Below are 22160 nucleotides of genomic sequence, written 5' to 3' on the forward strand. Positions count from 1 at the left end.
GTACAGAGGCCCATTATCAGCAACCATCACTCCTATGTTCCAATGGCATGTTGTGTTAGCTAATCCAAGTTTATCATTTTAAAAAGGCTAATTGATCGTTAAAAAAAACATTTTGCAATCATGTTAGCACAGCTGAAAACATTTGTTCTAATTAAAGAAGAAATAAAAAAAACTGGCCTTCTTTAGACTAGTTGAGTATCTGGAGCATCAGAACTTTCTTCTGAAACTCGTCAGTCTATTCTTGTTCTGAGAATTAAAGGCTATTCCATGCGGGAAATTGCCAAAAAACTGAAGACTTCATACAACGCTGTGTACTACTCCCTTCACAGAACAGCGCAAACTGGCTCTAACCAGAAAAGAAAGAAGAGTGGGAGGGCCCCGGTGCACAACTGAGCAAGAGGTCAAGTACATTAGAGTGTCTAGTTTGAGAAACAGACGTCTCACAAGTTCTCAACTGGCAGCTTCATTAAATAGCACCCGCAAAACACCAGTTTCAACGTCAACAGTGAAGAGACGAATCCGGGATGCTGGCCTTCTAGGCAGAGTTCCTCTGTCCAGTGTCTGTTATCTTTAATCTTTTATTGGCCAGTCTGAGATATGGATTTTTCTTTGCAACTGCCTAGAAGGCCAGCATCCCAAAGTCACGTCTTCTCACACACAAAAGATTGGACATCTACTCATTCTACGGTTTTCCTTTAGCTTGACTATTTTCTACATTGTAGAATAATAGTGAAGACATCAAAACTATAAAATAAGACGCGGAACATTGTAGTCACCAAAAAAAGTGTTAAATAAATCAAAATACATTTTATATCTGGTATTCTTCAAATTAGCCACCCTTTTCCTTGATGACAGCTTTGCACACTCTTGGCATTCTCTCAACCAGCTTCATGAGAAATGCTTTTCCAACAGTCTTGAAGGAGTTCCCACATATGCTGAGCACTTGTTTACTGATTTCCATCACTCTGCGGTCCAACTCATCCCAAACCATCTCAACTGGGTTGAGGTCGGGTGATTGTGGAGGCCAGGTCATCTGATGCAGCACCATCACTCTCCTTCTTGGTTAAATAGCCCTTACTTGTTTTATTTCACAAGATAGGCCAGTTGAGAACAAGTTCTCATTTAAAACTGCGACCTGGCCAAGATAAAGCAAAGCAGTGCTACACAAACACAGAGTTACACATCAGATAAAACAAACGTACAGTCATAACCCAATAGAAAAACCAATATACAGTGTGTGCAAATGTAGTAAGATCACAGCCTTGAGGTGTGTTGGGTTATCTTGTTCAAAAACAAAATGATAGTCCCACGAAGCACAAACCAGATGGGATGGTGTATCGCTAAAGAATGCTGTGGTAGCCATGCTGGTTAAGTGTGCCTTGAATTCTAAATGAATCAGTATCGCCAGCAAAGCACCCCCACACCATCACACCACCTCCTCCATGCTTCACGATGGGAACCACACATGCAGAGATCATCCGTGCACCTACTCTGCGTATCACAAAGAGACAGCGGTTGGAACCAAAAATCTCAAATTTGGACTCAGACCAAAAGGACATATATTTCCACTGGTCTAAATCTCCATTGTTCGTGTCTTTTGGCCCAACCAAGTCTCTTCTTATTGGTGTCCTTTAGTGGTTTCTTCGCAGCAATTCAACCATGAAGGCCTGATTAACCTAGTCTTTCCTGAACAGTTGATGTTGAGATGTGTTTGTTAGCATTTATTTGGACTGCAATCTGAGGTGTAGCAGAGCTAACTCTGGGTCTTCCTTTCCTGTGGTGGTCCTCATGCGAGCCAGTTATCAGAGCGCATGATGGTTCTTGCGACTGCACTTGAAGAAACTTTCAAAGTTCTAGAAATTTTCCAGATTGACTATGTCTTAAAGTAATGATGGACAAAAATGTATCTTTGCTTATTTGAGCTGTTCTTGCCATAATATGTACTTAGTATTTTTCCAAATAGGGCTATATTCTGTATACCACCCCTACCTTGTCACAACACAACTGATTGACTCAAACGCATTGAGGAAAGAAATTCCAAAAATGTACATTTAACAAGGCACACCTGTTAATTGAAATGCATTCCAGGTGACTGACTACCTCATGAAGCTGGTTGAGAGAATGCCAAGAGTGTGCAAAGCGGTCATCAAGGCAAAGAGTGGCTACTTTGAAGAACCTCAAATATAACATGTATTTTGATTTGTTGAAAACATTTTTTGGTTACTACATAATTCCATGTGTGTTATTTCACAGTTTTGATGTCTTCACTAATATTCAACAATGTAGAAAATAGTAAAAATAAAGAAAAACCCTTGAATGAGAAGGTGTCCAAACTTTTGACTGGCACTGTATATCTATACACACAAAACTGTGTGGACACCCCTTCAAATTAGTGCACACAACCATGCAAATTCCATAGACAAACATTGGGAGTAGAATGGCCTTACTGAAGAGCTCAGTGATCTGGAGTGATGAATCACGCTTCACCATCTGGAACTCCGACGGACGAATCTGGGTTTGTGGGGGATGCCAGGAGAACGCTACCTCCCCCAATGCATAATGCCAACTGTAAAGTTTGGTGGATGAGGAACAATGGTCTGGGGCTGTTTTTCATTGTTCAGGCTAGGCCCCTTAGTTCCAGTGAAGGGAAATCTTAATGCTACAGCATACAATGATGTTCTAGACAATTCTGTGCTTTTAACTTTGTGGCAACAGTTTGGGAAGGCCCTTTCCTGTTTCAGCATGACAATGCTCCCGTGCAAAAAGCGAGGTCCATACAGAAATTGTTTGTCAAGATCGGTGTGGAAGAACTTGACTGGTCTGCACAGGACCCTGACCTCAACCGCCGACTGCGAGCCAGGCCTTATCGCCCAACATCAGTGCCCAACCTCACTAATGCTCGTGGCTGAATGGAAGCAAGTCCCTGCAGCAATGTTTCAACATCTAATGCCTACATACTCAACTGGCGGACAGCAGACCGGATCCTGACCCAGAACGGGGTTTGTTAGTACGTCGATAAATTACATTATCCATCCGGACCATTGCCAACTAGGAAATGTGTGACCTGACCTTCTCAAATAGTACTTGAATACCCCTGATCTAGTGGAAAGCCTTCCCAGATGAGTGGAGGCTGTTATAGCAGCAGAGGGCACCAACTCCATATTAATGCCCATGATTTTGGAATGAGATGTTCAACGAGTAGGTGTCCACATACTTTTGGTCATGTAGTGTACACAGCTCCTTACACACCAAAATACTCTTCTCCTTAACATGAGTCCATGTGATGCGTGTGTGTGTGTCCCTTGAGAGGCTTGTGGGTCAGCTGGTCTTGTTTCGTAGGTAGCAGCAGCTGGGGTACAGCATGCCTGGATGAGCATACAAACTACCTCTGTCAGGGTCCACATGTTCACACACACACCTCCAGCGCGGTGAGGAGGACTTCTTCACTGGTCTGCACCACTAGTGCATTTACTAGGGCAGACATGGCTACCATGAAAAACACGTTTTCCATAATCATGTTTTTTGGGAACATATGCATACTGGACACGAGGTCATCCACATTGGCTAGGTAAAGCATATGGGTTTCCAGGTAAAACATATGTTTCCATGAAGGTGAATAGAATTTTCCATGAGGGGTACAACAAGTATTGTTCCCTGAGCAGTCAGGCAATAGGTTAATCTGTGGGGGGGGGGGGGGGGGGGGGGGGGGGGATAGGAAAATACATAGTTTCCTGAACACAACTCTGAGCTCCAACAATAGGGCTCTTTACTTGACCAGAGGAATACTTGTACAGACAGTGACAGAGCTTGAGGAGGACAAATCCTTGGCATTCAACAGAAAGGAAAGGCTGAGAAAGTTTTGTTCCGAGTGTGTATTCTTTCTGAATGTACACATTAGAAATACTATGTCTGTATTTACTTCACCTCAACTATATCGTCAAGAAGGAAAGAAAGTGTTTACTTAGGAAATAGACCCATCAAGGTCTTCTGATTGATTGGCAGACGGGAGAATACGATAAGGGTAGAGAGAGGACGAGAGAAAAGGATGGAGAGAAAAGGATGGTTGTTTCCACAGAGGTGAGTGGAGGCAGGCAGAATGGGAAAGAGCAAACAGGCAGGAAGTAACACATTCAGCCTCCAGTGTGCTGTCGCCTTGGGCTCCATATTGACTGACGTGGAGGACACACAAAGCTAACACCTTACTTGTCCTTTTTCTACACTCACATGTCCTCCCATTGGGTCGCAGTGTTGTTGTTGGTGAATCTGTTGAAATTCTAAATTGTTGTATCAGGAGTTATGTGCATGCTTCCACAAATAAAAATACAGACACTTCTAATCCAGATTGAGAGTGTAAATGGATTTGGTTACTCATCGTAAGGGAGAATTCAACACTGAAGAAAGCAGAATGTGGAGGGAAAATGCATTAGCGTGAACTCTATACAGGCCTTATTGCACGCCATTTTACAACCTACAGATTTAAATAAATTGTGAAAAGTGCTATTATTGTAACAGCGTTGTTGAATCATGCCAGAAGAGTGTTCTCCTTGAATCATGTTGGAGTTCATAGAAGAATGCTCAAAATCATTTTAAAAAAGCTAATGGGCTCTCTAATCATGGCTAAAAGGGGACACCTCACCGCTAGACACTACTTGGGTTTTTTTCCCAGTTTACCTGCATAATTATGAGTGATGAGAGGGTGTTTTCAGACATAATTATGCCCTATAGCTAGCTGGATTTTTTATTTTCATGACGGGAGAGTTCATCCAATGATGGTTGATTGAGCCTGCTTTCTGATCTAAAAATGAATCAAGTCATGTTTTGTAGCCTTTTGTGTTTCGCCAATTGCGTGATCACGCTAGCAGCGAGTAGATATCATTGTCCTTGTTAAATAGAGCCATGGACTTTTCTCAACGATGTTCCCATTTACCAGGACATTGCAGCACATCAAGGTTGATTCAATTTCCCTGGCTTTGTCAAGACTACAGCCTGATGGGAGTTACACTTCCTTGATCCCACACTCGAAGGCAGGCTTTATAAACAAGGGTGTTACTAGTTTAGAAGAGCTATGTTACAGTGCACTGAGATTGCTAAATAATTTGGCTGCTTCTGAGAATTCCTCTTTCCAAGAAGAGCTGGCTGACTACATTTTTTTATGTTCTTTCACATAGGAACATACAGTCCTATTTATTTGAGCCAGAAGACACAAAAAGGAGTTGAGACAGCTGGGAGAAAAAAAAATTGCGAGACCAGCAAGCATTTGCAGCCTAGACAAATTGGACCAGGACTCAGGACAAGTACAGTGCATTTGGAAAGAATTCACACCCCTTGTCCTTTCACATTTTGTTACATTACAGCCTTATTCTAAAATTGATTAAATAGTTTTCCCCCCCATCAATCTACACACAATGCCCCATTATCACAAAGCAAAAACAGGCTTAGACATTTTTGCAAATTTATAAAAAATAAAAATAAATCACTAAAACTAATATCACATTTACATAAGTACTCAGACCCTTTACTCAGTACTTTGTTGAAGCACCTTTGGCAGTGATTACAGCCTCGATGCTTCTTGGGTATGACGCTAGAAGCTTGGAACACTTGTATTTGAGGAGTTTCTCCCACTCTTCTCTGCAAATCCTCTCAAAGCTCCATTCATCTTTCCCTTGATCCTGACTAGTCTCCCAGTCCCTGCCGCTGAAAAACATCCCCACAGCATGATGCTGCCACCACCATGCATCACAGTATGCATGGTGACAGGTTTCCTCCTGACGTGACGTTTGGCAATCATGCCAAAGAGTTCAATCTTGGTTTCATCAGACCAGAGAATCTTGTTTCTCATGGTCTGAGTCCTTTAGGTGCCTTTTGGCAAACTCTAAACGGGCTGTCATGTGCCTTTTACTGAGGAGTGGCTTCTGTCTGGCCACTCTAACATAAAAGCCTGATTGGTAGAGTGCTGCAGAGATGGTTGTCCTTCTGGAAGGTTCTCCCATCCCCACAGAGGAGCTCTGTCAGAGTGACCATTGGGTTCTTGGTCACCTCCCTGACTAAGACCCTTCTCCCCCGATTGCTCAGTTTGGACAGGCGGCCAGCTCTAGGAAGAGTCTTGGTGGTACCAAACTTCTTCCATTTAAGAATGATGGAGGCCACTGTTTTCTTGGGGACCTACAATGCTGCAGACATTTTTTGGTACCCTTCCACAGATTGCCTTGACACAACCCTGACTGAGCTCTACGGACAATTCCTTCGACCTCATGGTGTGGTTTTTGCTCTGACATGCACTGTCAACTGTGGGACCATATATAGACAGGTGTGTGCCTTTCCAAATCATGTTCAATCAATTGAATTTACCACAGGTGGACTCCCATGAAGTTGTATAAACATCAAGGATGATCAATGTAAACAGGATGCACCTGAGCTCAATTTCGAAATGTGCAAACATTTCTAAACACCTGTTTTCGCTTCATTATGGGGTATTGTGTGTAGATTGATGAGGAAATTTTAATTTAATCTGTTTTAGAATAAGGCTGTAACGTAAACAAAATGTGGGAAAAAAATCAAGGGGTCTGAATACTTTCCGAATGCACTAAGTTGTTTTGCTGTCAGTAGCTAGCTAGCAATATAAGCTCTCTTTTTACGAGGCAGTGTTGTTTAGTACAGTACAATTGTGATAGATTCTAGCTAGCTGTATTTGCTATACCTAAAATGTACTGTAGTCTAACGTTATAGCTAGCTAGTGGAGAGTAAAGGAATGACTTTGGCTTGAATCAATCTTGGAGTAACTATACCTGTGTGTTGTACCTAGCTGGCTAACGTATGTCTGTGAGATGTCTCATTGTACACCATGCTGCTACAGTACGAATACAGATGGTACACAACAATTGCCCATGAATGAGTAATAGCGTTCGTCTTTCTCTCACAGACAACACCACTTGGATACAAAAAAGTTGATGACTCAAGAGATGTGAAAGGTCCCATAACAACCTCCCTTTGTATCAAATTGTCTCCGAACACCTCACTGCACCACCAAAAACACATCATATGCTAGCATTCCCTTTGTAGAACTGTTATAAGCGTTAGTAGTATATTTTTATTGTACTGTATATCTGTCATACATTACACAGCAGGAACAGTTATGGCAAACTCACCTTGGTATCCAGAGCAAATAAACTTTGTCTTGAATACAAGCAATGTCTACTTATTTGCTATATTGAGAATAATATACTGTTTTGTTACACGTTTGATTGCCAACAAATTAAAGTTTAAGTGATAAACCAACTACCTGAATCATTTGTTGTTTCAGCAGTAAGACTGAAGCTACTATATATATGTGTATATATATATATATATATATATATATATATATATATATATGTGTATGTGTGTATATATATGTGTATGTGTGTATATATATATATATATATATATATATATATATATATATATATATATATATATATATATATATATATATACACACACATACATATATATATATATATATATACACACACATACACACACACACACACACTGAACAAAAATAGAAACGCAACATGTAAAGTGTTGGTCCCATGTTTCATGAGCTGAAATAAAAGATCCCAGAAATGTTCCATAGGCACAAAAAGCGTATTTCTCTCAAATGTTGGGCACAAATGTGTTTACATCCCCGTCAGTGAGCATTTTTCCTTTGCCAAGATAATCCATCCACCTGACAGGTCTGGCATATCAAGAAGCTGATTAAACAGCATGATCATTAGACAGGTGTACCTTGTGCTGGGGACAAAAAAAGGCCACTGAAATGTGCAATTTTGTCAACACAATGCCGCAGATGTCTCAAGTTGAGGGAGCGTGCAAATCGGCATGCCGACTGCAGGAATGTCCACCAGAGCTGTTTCCAAATAATTTAATGTTAATCTCTCTACCATAAGCCGCCTCCAATATTGTTTTAGAGAATTTGGCAGTACGTTCAACCGCAGACCACGTGTAACCATGCCAGCCCACGACCTTCACATCTGGCTTCTTTACCTGCGAGATCGTCTAAGACCACCAACCCAAACAGCTGATGAGACTGAGGAGTATTTCTGTCTGTAATTAAGCCTTTTGTGGGGGAAAACATATTCTGATTGGCTGAGCCTGGCTCCCCAGTGGGTGGGCCTATGTCCTCCCAGGCCCACCCATGGCTGCGCCCATGCCCAGTCATGTGCAATCCATCAATTAGGGCCTAATGAATTTATTTCAATTGACTGATTTCCTTTTATGAGCTGTAGAATCAATGAAATTGTTGCATTTATATTATTGTTCAGTATACATTTCATAAACATAATGAAGTGATCAAGAAGTTTAAGTCAACAGTTTATTGGTTTCTGATGCAGCTGGAATCATTTAGTCGCTTGTAAAATATATTATACAAAACACATATACAGCTAGCAATATATACACCAAAATGCAGTTGTGACCATACTAGGCATTCTATATTATACTATAACATCAGTCTAAATGAATACGGATGTTGTGTTGATTGAACGTTCCAGGCATGTTCCTGAATGTTTTTCAGCTGGTGAACCTCTTCTTGTGTTGGGAAATGACAGCTGGTTTAGCAGGCTTTGGCGCTGTGGCGATGTTGAGTTTGGGGGGGCTGCAACTCTGCCTCCTTGTAGAAAACTGTCTGGTCTTTTCTGCAATCCACAGTCAGGTGAACAAGCCTCATACACTTTCTTTACCACTCACTGCTTCAACCTATTGCAGAAGATGTGTTTGTACTGCAGGTCTCCTGGAAAGACATGGAGACAGGTCATGAGGGTGTGTAACCATAAAATAAACCAATGTTCCTCTGTAAAAAAAAAAAAAGGTAACAGTAGACTGGTACAGTGGGGGGAAAAAGTATTTGATCCCCTGCTGATTTTGTATGTTTGCCCACTTGCAAAGAAATGATCAGTCTATCATTTTAATAGTAGGTTTATTTGAACAGTGAGAGAGAATAACAACAGAAAAATCTAGAAAAACACATGTCAAAAATTGTATAACATGATTTGCATTTTAAATGAGGGAAATAAGTATTTGACCCCTCTGAAAAACATGACTTAGTACTTGCTGGCAAAACCCTTGTTGGCAATCACAGATGTCAGACGTTTCTTGTAGTTGGCCACCAGGTTTGCACACATCTCAGGAGGGATTTTGTCCCACTCCTCTTTGCAGATCTTCTCCAAGTCATTAAGGTTTCGAGGCTGACGTTTGGCAACTCGAACCTTCAGCTCCCTCCACAGATTTTCTATGGGATTAAGGTCTGGAGACTGGCTAGGCCACTCCAGGACCTTAATGTGCTTCTTCTTGAGCAACTCCTTTGTTGCCTTGGCCGTGTGTTTCGGGTCATTGTCATACTGGAATACTCATCCACGACCCATTTTCAATGCCCTGGCTGAGGGAAGGAGGTTCTCACCCAAGATTTGACGGTACATGGCCCCGTCCATCGTCCCTTTGAAGCAATGAAGTTGTCCTGTCCCCTTAGCAGAAAAACACCCCCAAAGCATAATGTTTCCACCTCCATGTTTGACGGTGGAGATGGTGTTCTTGGGGTCATAGGCAGCATTCCTCCTCCTCCAAACACGGCGAGTTGAGTTGATGTGAAAGAGCTCCATTTTGGTCTCATCTGACCACAACACTTCCACCAGTTGTCCTCTAAGTCATTCAGATGTTCATTGGCAAACTTCAGACGGGCATGTTTATGTATTCTTGAGCAGGGGGACCTTGCGGGTGCTGCAGGATTTCAGTCCTTCACAGCGTAGTGTGTTACCAATTGTTTTCTTGGTGACTATGGTCCCAACTGCCTTGAGATCATTGACAAGATCCTCCCGTGTAGTTCTGGGCTGATTCCTCACCGTTCTCATGATCATTGCAACTCCACGAGGTGAGATCTTGCATGGAGCCCCAGGCCGAGGGATATTGACAGTTATTTTGTGTTTCTTCCATTTGCGAATAATCGCACCAAATGTTGTCACCTTCTCACTAAGGTGCTTGGCGATGGTCTTGTAGCCCATTCCAGCCTTGTGTAGGTCTACAATCTTGTCCCTGACATCCTTCAAGAGCTCTTTGGTCTTGGCCATGGTGGAGAGTTTGGAATCTGTTTGATTGATTGCTTCTGTGGACAGGTGTCTTTTTTTACAGGTAACAAGCTGCGGTTAGGAGCACTCCCTTTAAGAGTGTGCTCCTAATCTCAGCTCGTTACCTGTATAAAAGACACCTGGGAGCCAGAAATCTTGCTGATTGAGAGGGGGTCAAATACTTATTTCCCTCATTAAAATGCAAATCAATTTATAACATTTTTGACATGCGTTTTTCAGGATTTTTGTTGTTGTTATTCTGTCCCTCACTGTTCAAATAAACCTACCATTAAAACTATAGACTGATCCTTTCTTTGTCAGTGGGCAAACGTACAAAATCAGCAGGGGATCAAATACTTTTTCCCCCCACTGTATGTGTTTTGTTATACTCAATCAATAAATGGGGCTTTGCTGGACTATTAGCAAAGACGTGAAAAGTTTGAAGGGTTCTTGACTTGTAGACAGTCTAGTCGTGTAATTGTGTATGAGCACCTACAGTTGTGCTGTTGAGTAGACAAGCACTGCCAACAATAGAGTGAATAGGCTAGACAAGTATACCAACAGCCCCATTCCCCCATGTCAAAGAACTGACTGCAAGGGTGTGAAAAGTTTGAGGAGCACTTGTGTATTGGTGATTTTTTTCATGTCAAAAGGTCATGCATACTAACCTTTACACAATACCCACCCCCCAACAGAGTCAGTCACCCACACCATCCCCTCTTTACTAATACCTCCTTTTCTACAATTTAGACTTCAAGCCTTGCATGAACAATCAACCAAATTGTAGCCTACTTGTAAACACACCACCTATGACAAGACACAGACTATGTTAATGCCAAGCCCCAGTAGATTTATTTGCTCATCGTGGAGTCATGGAAAGGTTTAGTAGATTTTAGAAGGTGACTTACACTAGTTCCTGGTGCTGAGCTTGATGTTGATGCCTCTGCAGATGATGGGATCGGACTCTAAAAATAACACAGCTAGTCACGTTAGCTAGCTAACTAACTACAGCAGAGGCTAACAGTTAACCAAATTAACCTAACGATGCTTATATTAGCTTGCAAAGTTACAAATCGTGTCTCCAGATAGCAGCTGGCTAATTACATTGATATGCTATGGAATATAGCCAGCGTATTATTGAAGCTAGCTAGATTGGTTTAGATTAACAAATGTAGTTCTCTAGCTTGTTAGCTAGGTAACGTCTTACCGTCCTGTCTTGCAGAGCTGATGTTGGCTGATGGGATGCCTTCCTCTTTGAAGTGAAGGGGAAAATCGATGGAATAAAATCCCCTTTGAAAGTATGATGACATGGCAACCCCATCAGCTGAGACTTCCTCTGGCTGAAAGTGCTGGCTAAAAACAAACATTTTCATATCTCTAACATCAATTGAGCGGTCGTCCACGTCCTGAAATCGCCATGAATTCTGGATATTGTGGTTGGCTTACAACCATGTAGCTGGCCCGTTTCTAACAGTGAGATGCATAAACACTCGTATTTGCATGTAGTGAGGAAATTCTAAATTTTTATGACATGATATATTAATAACATATTAATGGACATATATAGTAAAATAGAGCAGAGGTGAAATTTCCATTTAACATTGCAAGTCAACTTAAAGCTGAATGAAAAGCTAACAACAACTTGCAAAGCTCTCTAAATATAAGCCTAGAGCTAATGCAAGACATTTTACAAGAACACTATAATGGGAGTATAACTGAGCAGCAGACCTACAGCGAATGGTGTTAACATGAGCATGCGGGATTTACAAGGTACATGCATTAATAGTCCCAAGTTTGCCCAAGTCAAAGACAGTCAACACACAGTTGCTAGAAACAGGAGGCGTATAAATGGAAACACATGAGAGTGAATAATGGATTAGGGGAAGGTACAGTGGGTGAACTCTTCTCCATATTCTCCTGTCAGAGTTCTTAATATGAACCCAGCAGGGCCCTGGGCCGCCACAGCCTAACCAGCCAGGTGATGGCCCTCTGGCCAGGAGCTGGGCTGCAGCAGCCTAAACAGGCAGGTGATGGCTCTCTGGGCAGGAGCTGGGCTGCAGCAGCCTAACCAGCCAGGTGATGGCTCTCTGGGCAGGAGCTGGGCTGCCACAGCCTAAACAGCCAGGTGATGGCTCTCTGGGCAGGAGCTGGGCTGCCACAGCCTAAACAGCCAGGTGATGGCTCTCTGGCCAGGAGCTGGGCTGCCACAGCCTAAACAGCCAGGTGATGGCTCTCTGGGCAGGAGCTGGGCTGCCACAGCCTAAACAGCCAGGTGATGGCTCTCTGGCCAGGAGCTGGGCTGCCGCAGCCTAAACAGCCAGGTGATGGCTCTCTGGCCAGGAGCTGGGCTGCCACAGCCTAAACAGCCAGGTGATGGCTCTCTGGGCAGGAGCTGGGCTGCCACAGCCTAAACAGCCAGGTGATGGCTCTCTGGGCAGGAGCTGGGCTGCAGCAGCCTAAACAGCCAGGTGATGGTTCTCTGGGCAGGAGCTGGGCTGCAGCAGCCTAAACAGCCAGGTGATGGCTCTCTGGGCAGGAGCTGGGCTGCCGCAGCCTAAACAGCCAGGTGATGGCTCTCTGGGCAGGAGCTGGGCTGCCACAGCCTAAACAGCCAGGTGATGGCTCTCTGGCCAGGAGCTGGGCTGCCACAGCCTAAACAGCCAGGTGATGGCTCTCTGGCCAGGAGCTGGGCTGCCACAGCCTAAACAGCCAGGTGATGGCTCTCTGGGCAGGAGCTGGGCTGCCACAGCCTAAACAGCCAGGTGATGGCTCTCTGGGCAGGAGCTGGGCTGCCACAGCCTAAACAGCCAGGTGATGGCTCTCTGGGCAGGAGCTGGGCTGCCACAGACTAAACAGACAGGTGATGGCTCTCTGGGCAGGAGCTGGGCTGCCACAGCCTAACCAGCCAGGTGATGGCTCTCTGGGCAGGAGCTGGGCTGCCACAGCCTAAACAGCCAGGTGATGGCTCTCTGGGCAGGAGCTGGGCCGCCACAGCCTAAACAGCCAGGTGATGGCTCTCTGGGCAGGAGCTGGGCCGCCACAGCCTAAACAGCCAGGTGATGGCTCTCTGGGCAGGAGCTGGGCCGCCACAGCCTAAACAGCCAGGTGATGGCTCTCTGGGCAGGAGCTGGGCTGCCACAGCCTAAACAGCCAGGTGATGGCTCTCTGGGCAGGAGCTGGGCTGCCACAGCCTAAACAGCCAGGTGATGGCTCTCTGGGCAGGAGCTGTGGCTCCAGTAACTGCCTATTCCCAAAATATAGCCTAGCACACTACCTGGCCCACCCTAAAACAGGTGGCCTAATGGCTCTGGTCTAGAGCTCAGTCTCAAACTCCTACAACTAGTACTTCCGACCAAAGTCACATAGTGCGGTCACAGAGTACTATGGGGAATAGGGTTCACTGAAGCTCCTGGGTAGAATTTGTTTACCCTCATTCAATCATAACCTTTGCTGACGGAGTTGCCCTAGACACTGGTCCAAGGGCAGCTTTGTGTTTTTCAGCCTAGAAACATGAGGCGTATGAATGGGAACACAGGAGAGTGAATTATGGATGGGTAAATACATGTACAGAAATGGTATTTCTATGTGTATTCAGACAGTGTCTAGTGGTAACTTCAGCAGCAGTCTCTCTGGGTAGGTCCTGGAGGGCAGTGGAGTGTGCAAGGTTCTGTCATATTAATCTCAACACCTAATTGATTCCCCCCGATCAATTAATTGAACATGTCACAGAAGTGCTCCAGGTGAGAATTGGTTGCCAATGATTACTTTCTCTCAAATAATTAATTACCAGAGCTAATTAATTAAGTTCTGGAGCGTGGTGATAAGTTCTGGGACACGGTGATAACCTGAATTCCCCGGAGGTGCAGAATTAGTGACCGACATGTGAAGCATGTTGGCTCCTGATATAAAGAAGGGAAACTAATGGTGGGAGCCCCCATTTGCCCATTTAACTTCCTTGATTTGGTCAGACAGGGGAAACAGAAGAGGAACAATCTATTTGACTACTTCTGAATGCAATTCAGAATCACAACCACTTCAAACCCCTCAGGTTATTAATAGCAAATGTAACAATATCAACATTGTTAGAGGATTGACTGAGGTCATATGTGGCTGTAGCTGATTGTGTTGAATACGCACAAAAAAAGAGCTTCAAGTGTTTGGATTAAAAAGGAAGAAAAACCATCTCCTTGACTACGGCATGCATTTAGTCAATGACTTGAAAGGCCTCAGGTTATTGGAAATAAATGTGATGGCGCAAACAGAGGATTGACAGCAGTCAAAGAAGACTGATCCATCGTAACCGAACCTGGTTGTGTTTATACCATGTACTGTGCTTACAGTGTATAAGCAAAGACCTATAAATCACAGGGTAAAAAAAAATAGAAGATTTTTAACACATCAATCCAAGTCCACATTGTAAACCCTGGATCGTATTCATGAAAAAGTGCTGTACATTAAATCCATTGTGGCTACTCGCCTCCTACACCCAGATTAGGGCGATAGATCAAATGAATGAATTCATGTTTTAGCATGGTATTCCAAATGCCTGTACTGCAAGAATAAAGGTTTATGTTGTTGTTTTTAGGTATTTTTGGTGCTGCTGTATGCTTCTTTCCTTTTACACACACCAAGCCCCTCCCCCTGCCACTCACAACAACAAAATATGAAATATCACTTCTTCCTCTCTGACAAGCGGTTTCAACTCACTATTTGCATTTGAGATTTGGTCCAACAGAAACGGTCATATGGACACCGAAACACATTCAGACAATATTTTACTGTAATAATAGAGGATAACAACCTTTCTAATGATACAATTTTATGTCTCAACTCCTCATTGGCAACTCGTTCTCTTTCTGAGAAATAAGGTAGGCCAGTTGATTTCAACATCTGAACACAGTGTAAAGGCCAGCCTGCTGTTCAAACAGTTGCAAGACTGACATAATGGTGTGTTCATAACAATTACTCTGTTCTACCTTGTCATCTAGCAAAAAGTTGGCTAAACTTGAAATATAAGGTTCGCTGGCTACTCACTAGCACGTGGCCTGTGCTTGAGAGACTGTATTATGAGACAAAAGTGAATTCCCTATAAAGCCTGCTACTAGAAGTTAGTCATTAGTGAATGTGCATTATGCATGGTTCTGGGCATTTCTTTCCCAAAAAGGTCATTTTCATAGACTTGAAAGTCAGATCAGTGATTATTGCAAAAATGCAGAATTTAATTAAATAATTAGTGGGTCTTATGGTTGTGGAAGGCTTATATTTAGCCCGGGTATAATTTCACAAGCCCTAAATTCATTTGATTATTGCTGACTGTTTGAAATGCAGTTTATTATACACACACACACCTAATATTGAGTTGCACCCCCATTTTTATCCCTTAGAACAGCCTCAATTCGTCATGGACTCTACAATGTGTTGAAAGCGTTCCAAAGGGATGCTGGCCCATGTTGACACAACTGTGGGAAGAATTGGAGTCAAGTTGGTTGGATGTCCTTTGGGTGGTGGACCATTCTTGATACACGGGAAACTGTTGAGTGTGAAAAACCCAGCAGCATTGCAGTTCTTGACAAACAAACCGGTGCACCCTGCACCTACTACCATACTCGTTCAACAGCACTTAAATCTTTTGTCTTGCCCATTCACCCTCTGAATGGCACACACACAATCCATGTCTCAATCCTTCTTTAACCTGTCTCCTCCCCTTAATCTACACTGACTGAAGTGGATTCAACAAGTGATATCAAGAAAATATCATAGACTGACCAGATGAAAGCTATGTAATGGAAAGAGCAGGTGTTCCTAATGTTTTGTGCGCTCAGTGTATATTATGAATCGCACATTTTTTAAATGTAATTAGGCAAGTCAGTTAAGAACAAATTCTTATTTACAATGATGGCCTACCCCGGCCAAATGGGACTCCCGATCACGGCCGGTTGATACTGCCTGGAATCGAACCAGGGTCTGTAGTGACGCCTCTAGCACTGAGATGCAGTGCCTTAGACCACTGCGTCACTCGGGAGCCCAAGTTAGAAAGCAATAAAAATATGGTTTAATAATCATCCAGCCCTAACCCAGATGGATCATTAACAGTAAGCTAGAAGTTAAAACAGACAGGCACACACACTACTAATGATGGTAAAGAGAATCTCTCATCTCAAAGACTACTGGTTTACACACACAGCAGGAGGCCTATAACTGGTGTCTCCAGAGAGACTAGCGCCATCCTGTGGTAGAACAGAGTATTGCAGTGCAGCAACATCTTGTCCAATATTTAACACATTTTCCTAGTTAAATAAATGTTATGAACAAATTCTTATTTTACAATGACGGCCTACCCCGGCCAAACCCTCCCTTAACCAAGACGACGCTGGGCCAATTGTGCACCGCCCTATGGGACTCTGGTTGTGATACAGCCCGAGATCGAACCAGGATCTGTAGTGACGCCTCTAGCACTGAGATGCAGTGCCTTAGAACGCTGTGCCACTCGTTCGTGTGGGCGTGTGGTGCCATTTTTATTTGTGGTGATTGTGACCATACTTATTCTGAAACTGAAATAATATTTCTAGACAAATCTTAGAGGTAGACCTAAACTGTGGGGGGGACACCAGTTGGTAACTAGGCTGAACTCGGTCATCACGGCAACAGATTTAAAATCACAGAGGAACTGAAGTAAACTCATACTTGGACTATCAATCTCCTTCATTCAGACAGACACCAACGCAGAGGTACAGGTAACGACCTCAAGTATTACCTCAGATTACTACACCCCCCGGATGTCAGTGCTACATGCAGGTAAGGACCTGTTCTGTCTGCCCACTGCCCTCCCTGCTCTGTGTGGGCACCTGGCGGTGACAGCAGGAGGCTGTGGAACTCCTCCGCAGCGTGGTCACGGTCCACACAGCACTGAGAAGACGTCTCTAATGAGGCTGCCCACTGCGCCGCTCCTCTACTGTGGAGTGTGACTGGAGAAAGTGTGTGTGTGTGTGTGTGTGTGCATGAGAAAGCAGGAGTATTTGAGGCATCCAACTGGGTTGCTACTACGCGGAGCGGCTGTTACTCGGTGTGGTTCTGCTCTGTGGGATGGTGGTTCTGTAATCAGCTAAATGGTCAGATTCTAAATGCCTTGAACCCAGATCCAACTAAACACACACAACTGGATCACATCTCTAATGACAGAAGGGACTGGGTATTAGTGCTCTGTTTTTAGGACTCTGTGCGGTGTTAAGAAACTGTGTTGTGTGTTAACTGTGCTCTGGGTGGTGTGTGTGTGTGTTTACAATCATTTCACTACACCTACAATAACATCTGCTAAATATGTGTCTGTGACCAATAAAATGTGATTTGATTTGTAGTACTCACTGCTGCTGCAGTGCTGCTTGTCGATGGTCTGTCCCTGAGTGCTGTTCCCAGCATTCTCCTCTACAGCCGACTTCGTGGTGGTTACCACGGCAGCCGGGGAGACAGGCAGCAAGGCCGGAGTCTGGAGGTCTGCAGACAACACACAGGATCAATTAACACACACACACACACACACACACACAAACTGAAGGGGATGTAAGTGTACAGACAGACACTGAGACAAAACAGCATTCATCGATTGATGAATCCAAATAACTAGAATCCAGTGGACAACTTCATGTACTTTGGTCTGCGCAAACTCGTGCGTTTGTCTGTGTGTGTGTGTGTGTGTCAGAGAGCCTCTAAATGTCCCTGTGTCAGGCTGTCTGTGAATAAGAGGAATAAATAAGGTATCAAACCAACATCAGGGAGCAGACATTTCCATTCTAACACACTGATACTTAGCACACACACACTTCCCCGACTCCAGGTCAGAGCAATATAATCCCAGATGAGGTTTTGCTGACGCAACCAAACACCAGGCACTCCAACAGCACAAACTGATACCTTCAGCATTTCTCACTGCTGAATTCCCTGCCAGACAGCTAACTTCTGCTCCTAAAATATTCATTTCTGGGGGAGGCTGTGTGTGTTCTGTCTTTCTGAGAAAGGAGACTTGTAGCCTTAACGGTTAAGATGAAAAGGTTGGAAAATCTCTTATGTGGTAAGAGTGTATTGCCCTGCATACAACCCCTCCTCCCTTTTCCCTTCACCCCCCATTCCAGCACCATCACAGGAGGGGCTTGCCTCAGTTACGCACACTATGTGCAGCATGTGTAGATTTGCACATGATCCTGTGTGTGTGTGTATGTGCATGAGTGTGTGTGATTGCATGCGAGTGAGTGTTTGTGTGGTTGTGTGTGTAGAATCAAGCAGCATATGTACATGTTGTATAACCAATTACCTATGACTACTAATACTGTCCCTCTATCCTCCTTGAACATGTACACCAATTAGTTTGTTTGTGCATGACAGTCTCTCTGTGACTTTACATATGAATAAATGATTGGATCCCATTAGAGACTAGTTATGTAATCACTAATCACCCTGGAGCAGTGAACACACTGTTGACTAGTGGAACATCATGAGCTACTACATATGCCCATAGGGCGGTGCACAATGGACCCAGCGTGGTCCGGGATAGGGGAGGGTTTGGCCGGGGTAGGCCGTCATTGTAAATAAGAATTTGTTCTTAACTGACTTGCCTAGTTAAATAAAGGTTCAATTAAATAAACATAGTACAGCACCTTAGACTCTAACACCACTCCCTCTGTGTGTGTGTGTGTGTGTGTGTGTGTGTGTGTGTGTGTGTGTGTGTGTGTGTGTGTGTGTGTGTGTGTGTGTGTTCCTCACCCCTCTTTCTGCGTGACTCCTTGATGTCCTCACAAATGCGGTGGAACTCAGGGTCGAGCTCTGAGGCCAGCATAGCGTGGGCCGTGTCTTTTAGACTACATGCTCTGTGGCGGATGATCTTATCTGGAGGGAGAGAACAGACTGACATGAACACAAACACAATTCTGTGTTGGCATTGTAGAAACATTATAGCAACAGTTTAAATGACTTCGTCCTGAAGAGTCATAGGACAGCTCCTATTATTATTATCATCATCATATAATTCATTCCGTCGTCTCCCTGCCTCTGACCCTCACTAGCCTCTCACAACCCACCCTCTGCTGGACACAACACAAACTGCTGGCTGTGTTGCTGTCTGGCCCCCAACACTGGGCACAAGGGATTATACTGTTCTCTCACTGTTTGGATGAAGACAAAAGAGCTGCCTTTGGTGGTGACTTAGAAGACAAGCCTCAGGAATACAGTCAATCTCATTCTCCCTTCTCACAAAGACACACATATTGAATATCGAAACACAGACCGGCACACACCTTCCCTCTATCATCATCAAATCTTGTTTTATCCTAAAAGGCAGCTGTCTGAGGGAAAAATAATATGAGCAGCAAAGATGAGACGTAGAGTGTTTGCACTCGTGTGTGTCCACGTGTGTGTGTGTGTGTGTGTGTGTGTGTGTGTGTGTGTGTGTGTGTGTGTGTGTGTGTGTGTGTGTGTGTGTGTGTCCCTGCGTTTGTGTGTGTGTGTGTGTGTGTGTGTGTGTGTGTGTGTGTGTGTAAACAGATGTCCTGCTCTCATTATGCCACCCAGCCAACAGGTACAGACAGAGGGCCAGAGGTCACCATCTGACAGCTTCTAACCACTAATTAGAAGACGGCCTAATTGCAGCGGTGTGTGTGTGTGTGTGTGTATGTGGCGGTACTATTCGTCTGTCAGAGTGTGAGGTGACAGGGTGCAGGGTGAGTGTTGAGTGGAAGTCTGTTCCATTATCGAACCCTGTCACTTCTGTCGAGAACTGACAAGGACATTCCGCCACCTCCCGGGCGCTGTGTAGACAGAGTTTGTTGGCTGTGAGTTTGACGATGTTTGGGCGTTTTCCTCTAGAGGTGGGGCGAGTTTGACAGTGTAGAGCGGATAGATTTGGTTTTCTAACAATGAAATGAGAGAAACTCAGGGGGAAAAAGACATTCCTGCAAGACTGCGTAGGACAGCCTCAGCTTTACTACAAACAGAGAGAGAGGAGGAGAAAGAGGACAACAGAAAGAGGCAGTGCACCGATTGCTTTGAATTTGATATTGGCATTTGAACTCTGCCTTGTAAGCCTCGTGGCCAGCTGTTTTATGCACCAATAGGCTGGAGGGAGATAAACTTGCAAAGTACATTTGCAAAGATAGCTATATAAATTACTCGTTTTTTTTACTGTGGATTATTACAAGCCCGTAATTTCATTAGCACACATGGCAAATAGCTGATTGTTGAGTTGCAGTGGTTAGTGTAAAGCAGTTAAATAGGCCTAATCGCAATATTTCTGAACATAAATCGTAGGAAAAACATAGTTTAGAAAGCGAATGGCTATTGCTGAAAAGAGAAGACCAATAAAGGTTCAATTAAATAAACATAGTACAGCACCTTAGACTATAACACCACTCCCTCTGTGTGTGTGTTAAAAAAAGAAAATACTAATCTGTCTATAGTTATCAAAATTCTCAACTCCCAATTGAGTGAACCGCACAGCGTATCTTACTGGCACCGGCCCGAAACCGCAGCGCAGCGTATCTTACTGGCACCGGCCCGAAACCGCAGCGCAGCGTATCTTACTGGCACCGGCCCGAAACCGCAGCGCAGCGTATCTTACTGGCACCGGCCCGAAACCGCAGCGCAGCGTATCTTACTGGCACCGGCCCGAAACCGCAGCGCAGCGTATCTTACTGGCACCGGCCCGAAACCGCAGCGCAGCGTATCTTACTGGCACCGGCCCGAAACCGCAGCGCAGCGTATCTTACTGGCACCGGCCCGAAACCGCAGCGTATCTTACTGGCACCGGCCCGAAACCGCAGCGTATCTTACTGGCACCGGCCCGAAACCGCAGCGTATCTTACTGGCACCGGCCCGAAACCGCAGCGTATCTTACTGGCACCGGCCCGAAACCGCAGCGTATCTTACTGGCACCGGCCCGAAACCGCAGCGTATCTTACTGGCACCGGCCCGAAACCGCAGCGTATCTTACTGGCACCGGCCCGAAAACCGCAGCGTATCTTACTGGCACCGGCCCGAAACCGCAGCGTATCTTACTGGCACCGGCCCGAAACCGCAGCGTATCTTACTGGCACCGGCCCGAAACCGCAGCGTATCTTACTGGCACCGGCCCGAAACCGCAGCGTATCTTACTGGCACCGGCCCGAAACCGCAGCGTATCTTACTGGCACCGGCCCGAAACCGCAGCGTATCTTACAGGCACCGGCCCGAAACCGCAGCGTATCTTACAGGCACCGGCCCGAAACCGCAGCGTATCTTACAGGCACCGGCCCGAAACCGCAGCGTATCTTACTGGCACCGGCCCGAAACCGCAGCGTATCTTACTGGCACCGGCCCGAAACCGCAGCGTATCTTACTGGCACCGGCCCGAAACCGCAGCGTATCTTACTGGCACCGGCCCGAAACCGCAGCGTATCTTATTGGCACCAGCGGACCGGTGAGTGCACATATTCACTGCCTTTATCATTGGATCAGTATCACTGGAAAGTTTTTGGGGGGACAATAACTTCCTCCTACAGGCTAGATGGACTCATATTTGCGTCTCCCATTTCATAAGCCTAGATTAGATGGTTGCATTCAACACAAGGTCATTTTACATTTGTCAGTGTCAGCAGAGTACGCTCCACAATTGTTGCCGTATTAAAAAATATGTTGCTTATGTCTCCAGTCATATAAAGTGTAGTAGAATTGCATGGAATGTGTTCATAAAAAGACCACATTTTTCCCATGCAAAGTAAGAAGAAACATCTCTGATTAGGCCTACTCTATGTCACTATGTGCTCCGGCATGCATTGTTCAGAACTGTGTTTGGCTAACAGTGATTGAGATATTAGCCTAAATTATGACTATGCAATCTACTCATGACATTAGAAACAGTAGCCTTAAATTAGTCTGCAAATGTGATGATAGAGGCATGCAATCCTTTATTATAAAAAGGTGCAATTTTATGGTGAAAAAATTGCTTCCCCAAAGCTGAAACTCATGTGGTACCTATGGATGTCCGTATTTGAAGTCGGCCTTGTTGTGACTTGATAGCGTGTATTATGCATCTATTTCACA

General features: G+C 44.5%; 1 protein-coding gene and 1 long non-coding RNA gene across 4 annotated transcripts in view; both read right to left on the reverse strand.

Annotated features, from left to right (window-relative positions):
- atad2b (ATPase family AAA domain containing 2B) overlaps window positions 1-22160 on the reverse strand; it is a 132778-nt gene that overhangs the window by 60923 nt on the left and 49695 nt on the right. For all 3 annotated transcript variants that reach the window (XM_029733363.1, XM_029733448.1, XM_029733277.1), the window contains exons 23-24: window positions 18852-18974; window positions 17460-17588 (exon numbers count right to left, since the gene is read on the reverse strand). In XM_029733363.1, the coding sequence (XP_029589223.1) occupies window positions 17460-17588; window positions 18852-18974 (252 nt within the window). The remainder of the gene's footprint in view (window positions 1-17459; window positions 17589-18851; window positions 18975-22160) is intronic.
- On the reverse strand, window positions 8340-12932 carry LOC115174725 (uncharacterized). Its single transcript, XR_003871832.1, has 2 exons — window positions 11006-12932; window positions 8340-8770 (listed from the first exon to the last, which is right to left on the reverse strand). It is a non-coding gene; the product is annotated as an uncharacterized LOC115174725 (long non-coding RNA).

Source organism: Salmo trutta, chromosome 1 (assembly GCF_901001165.1).
Source record: "Salmo trutta chromosome 1, fSalTru1.1, whole genome shotgun sequence".
NCBI lineage: Eukaryota > Metazoa > Chordata > Actinopteri > Salmoniformes > Salmonidae > Salmo > Salmo trutta.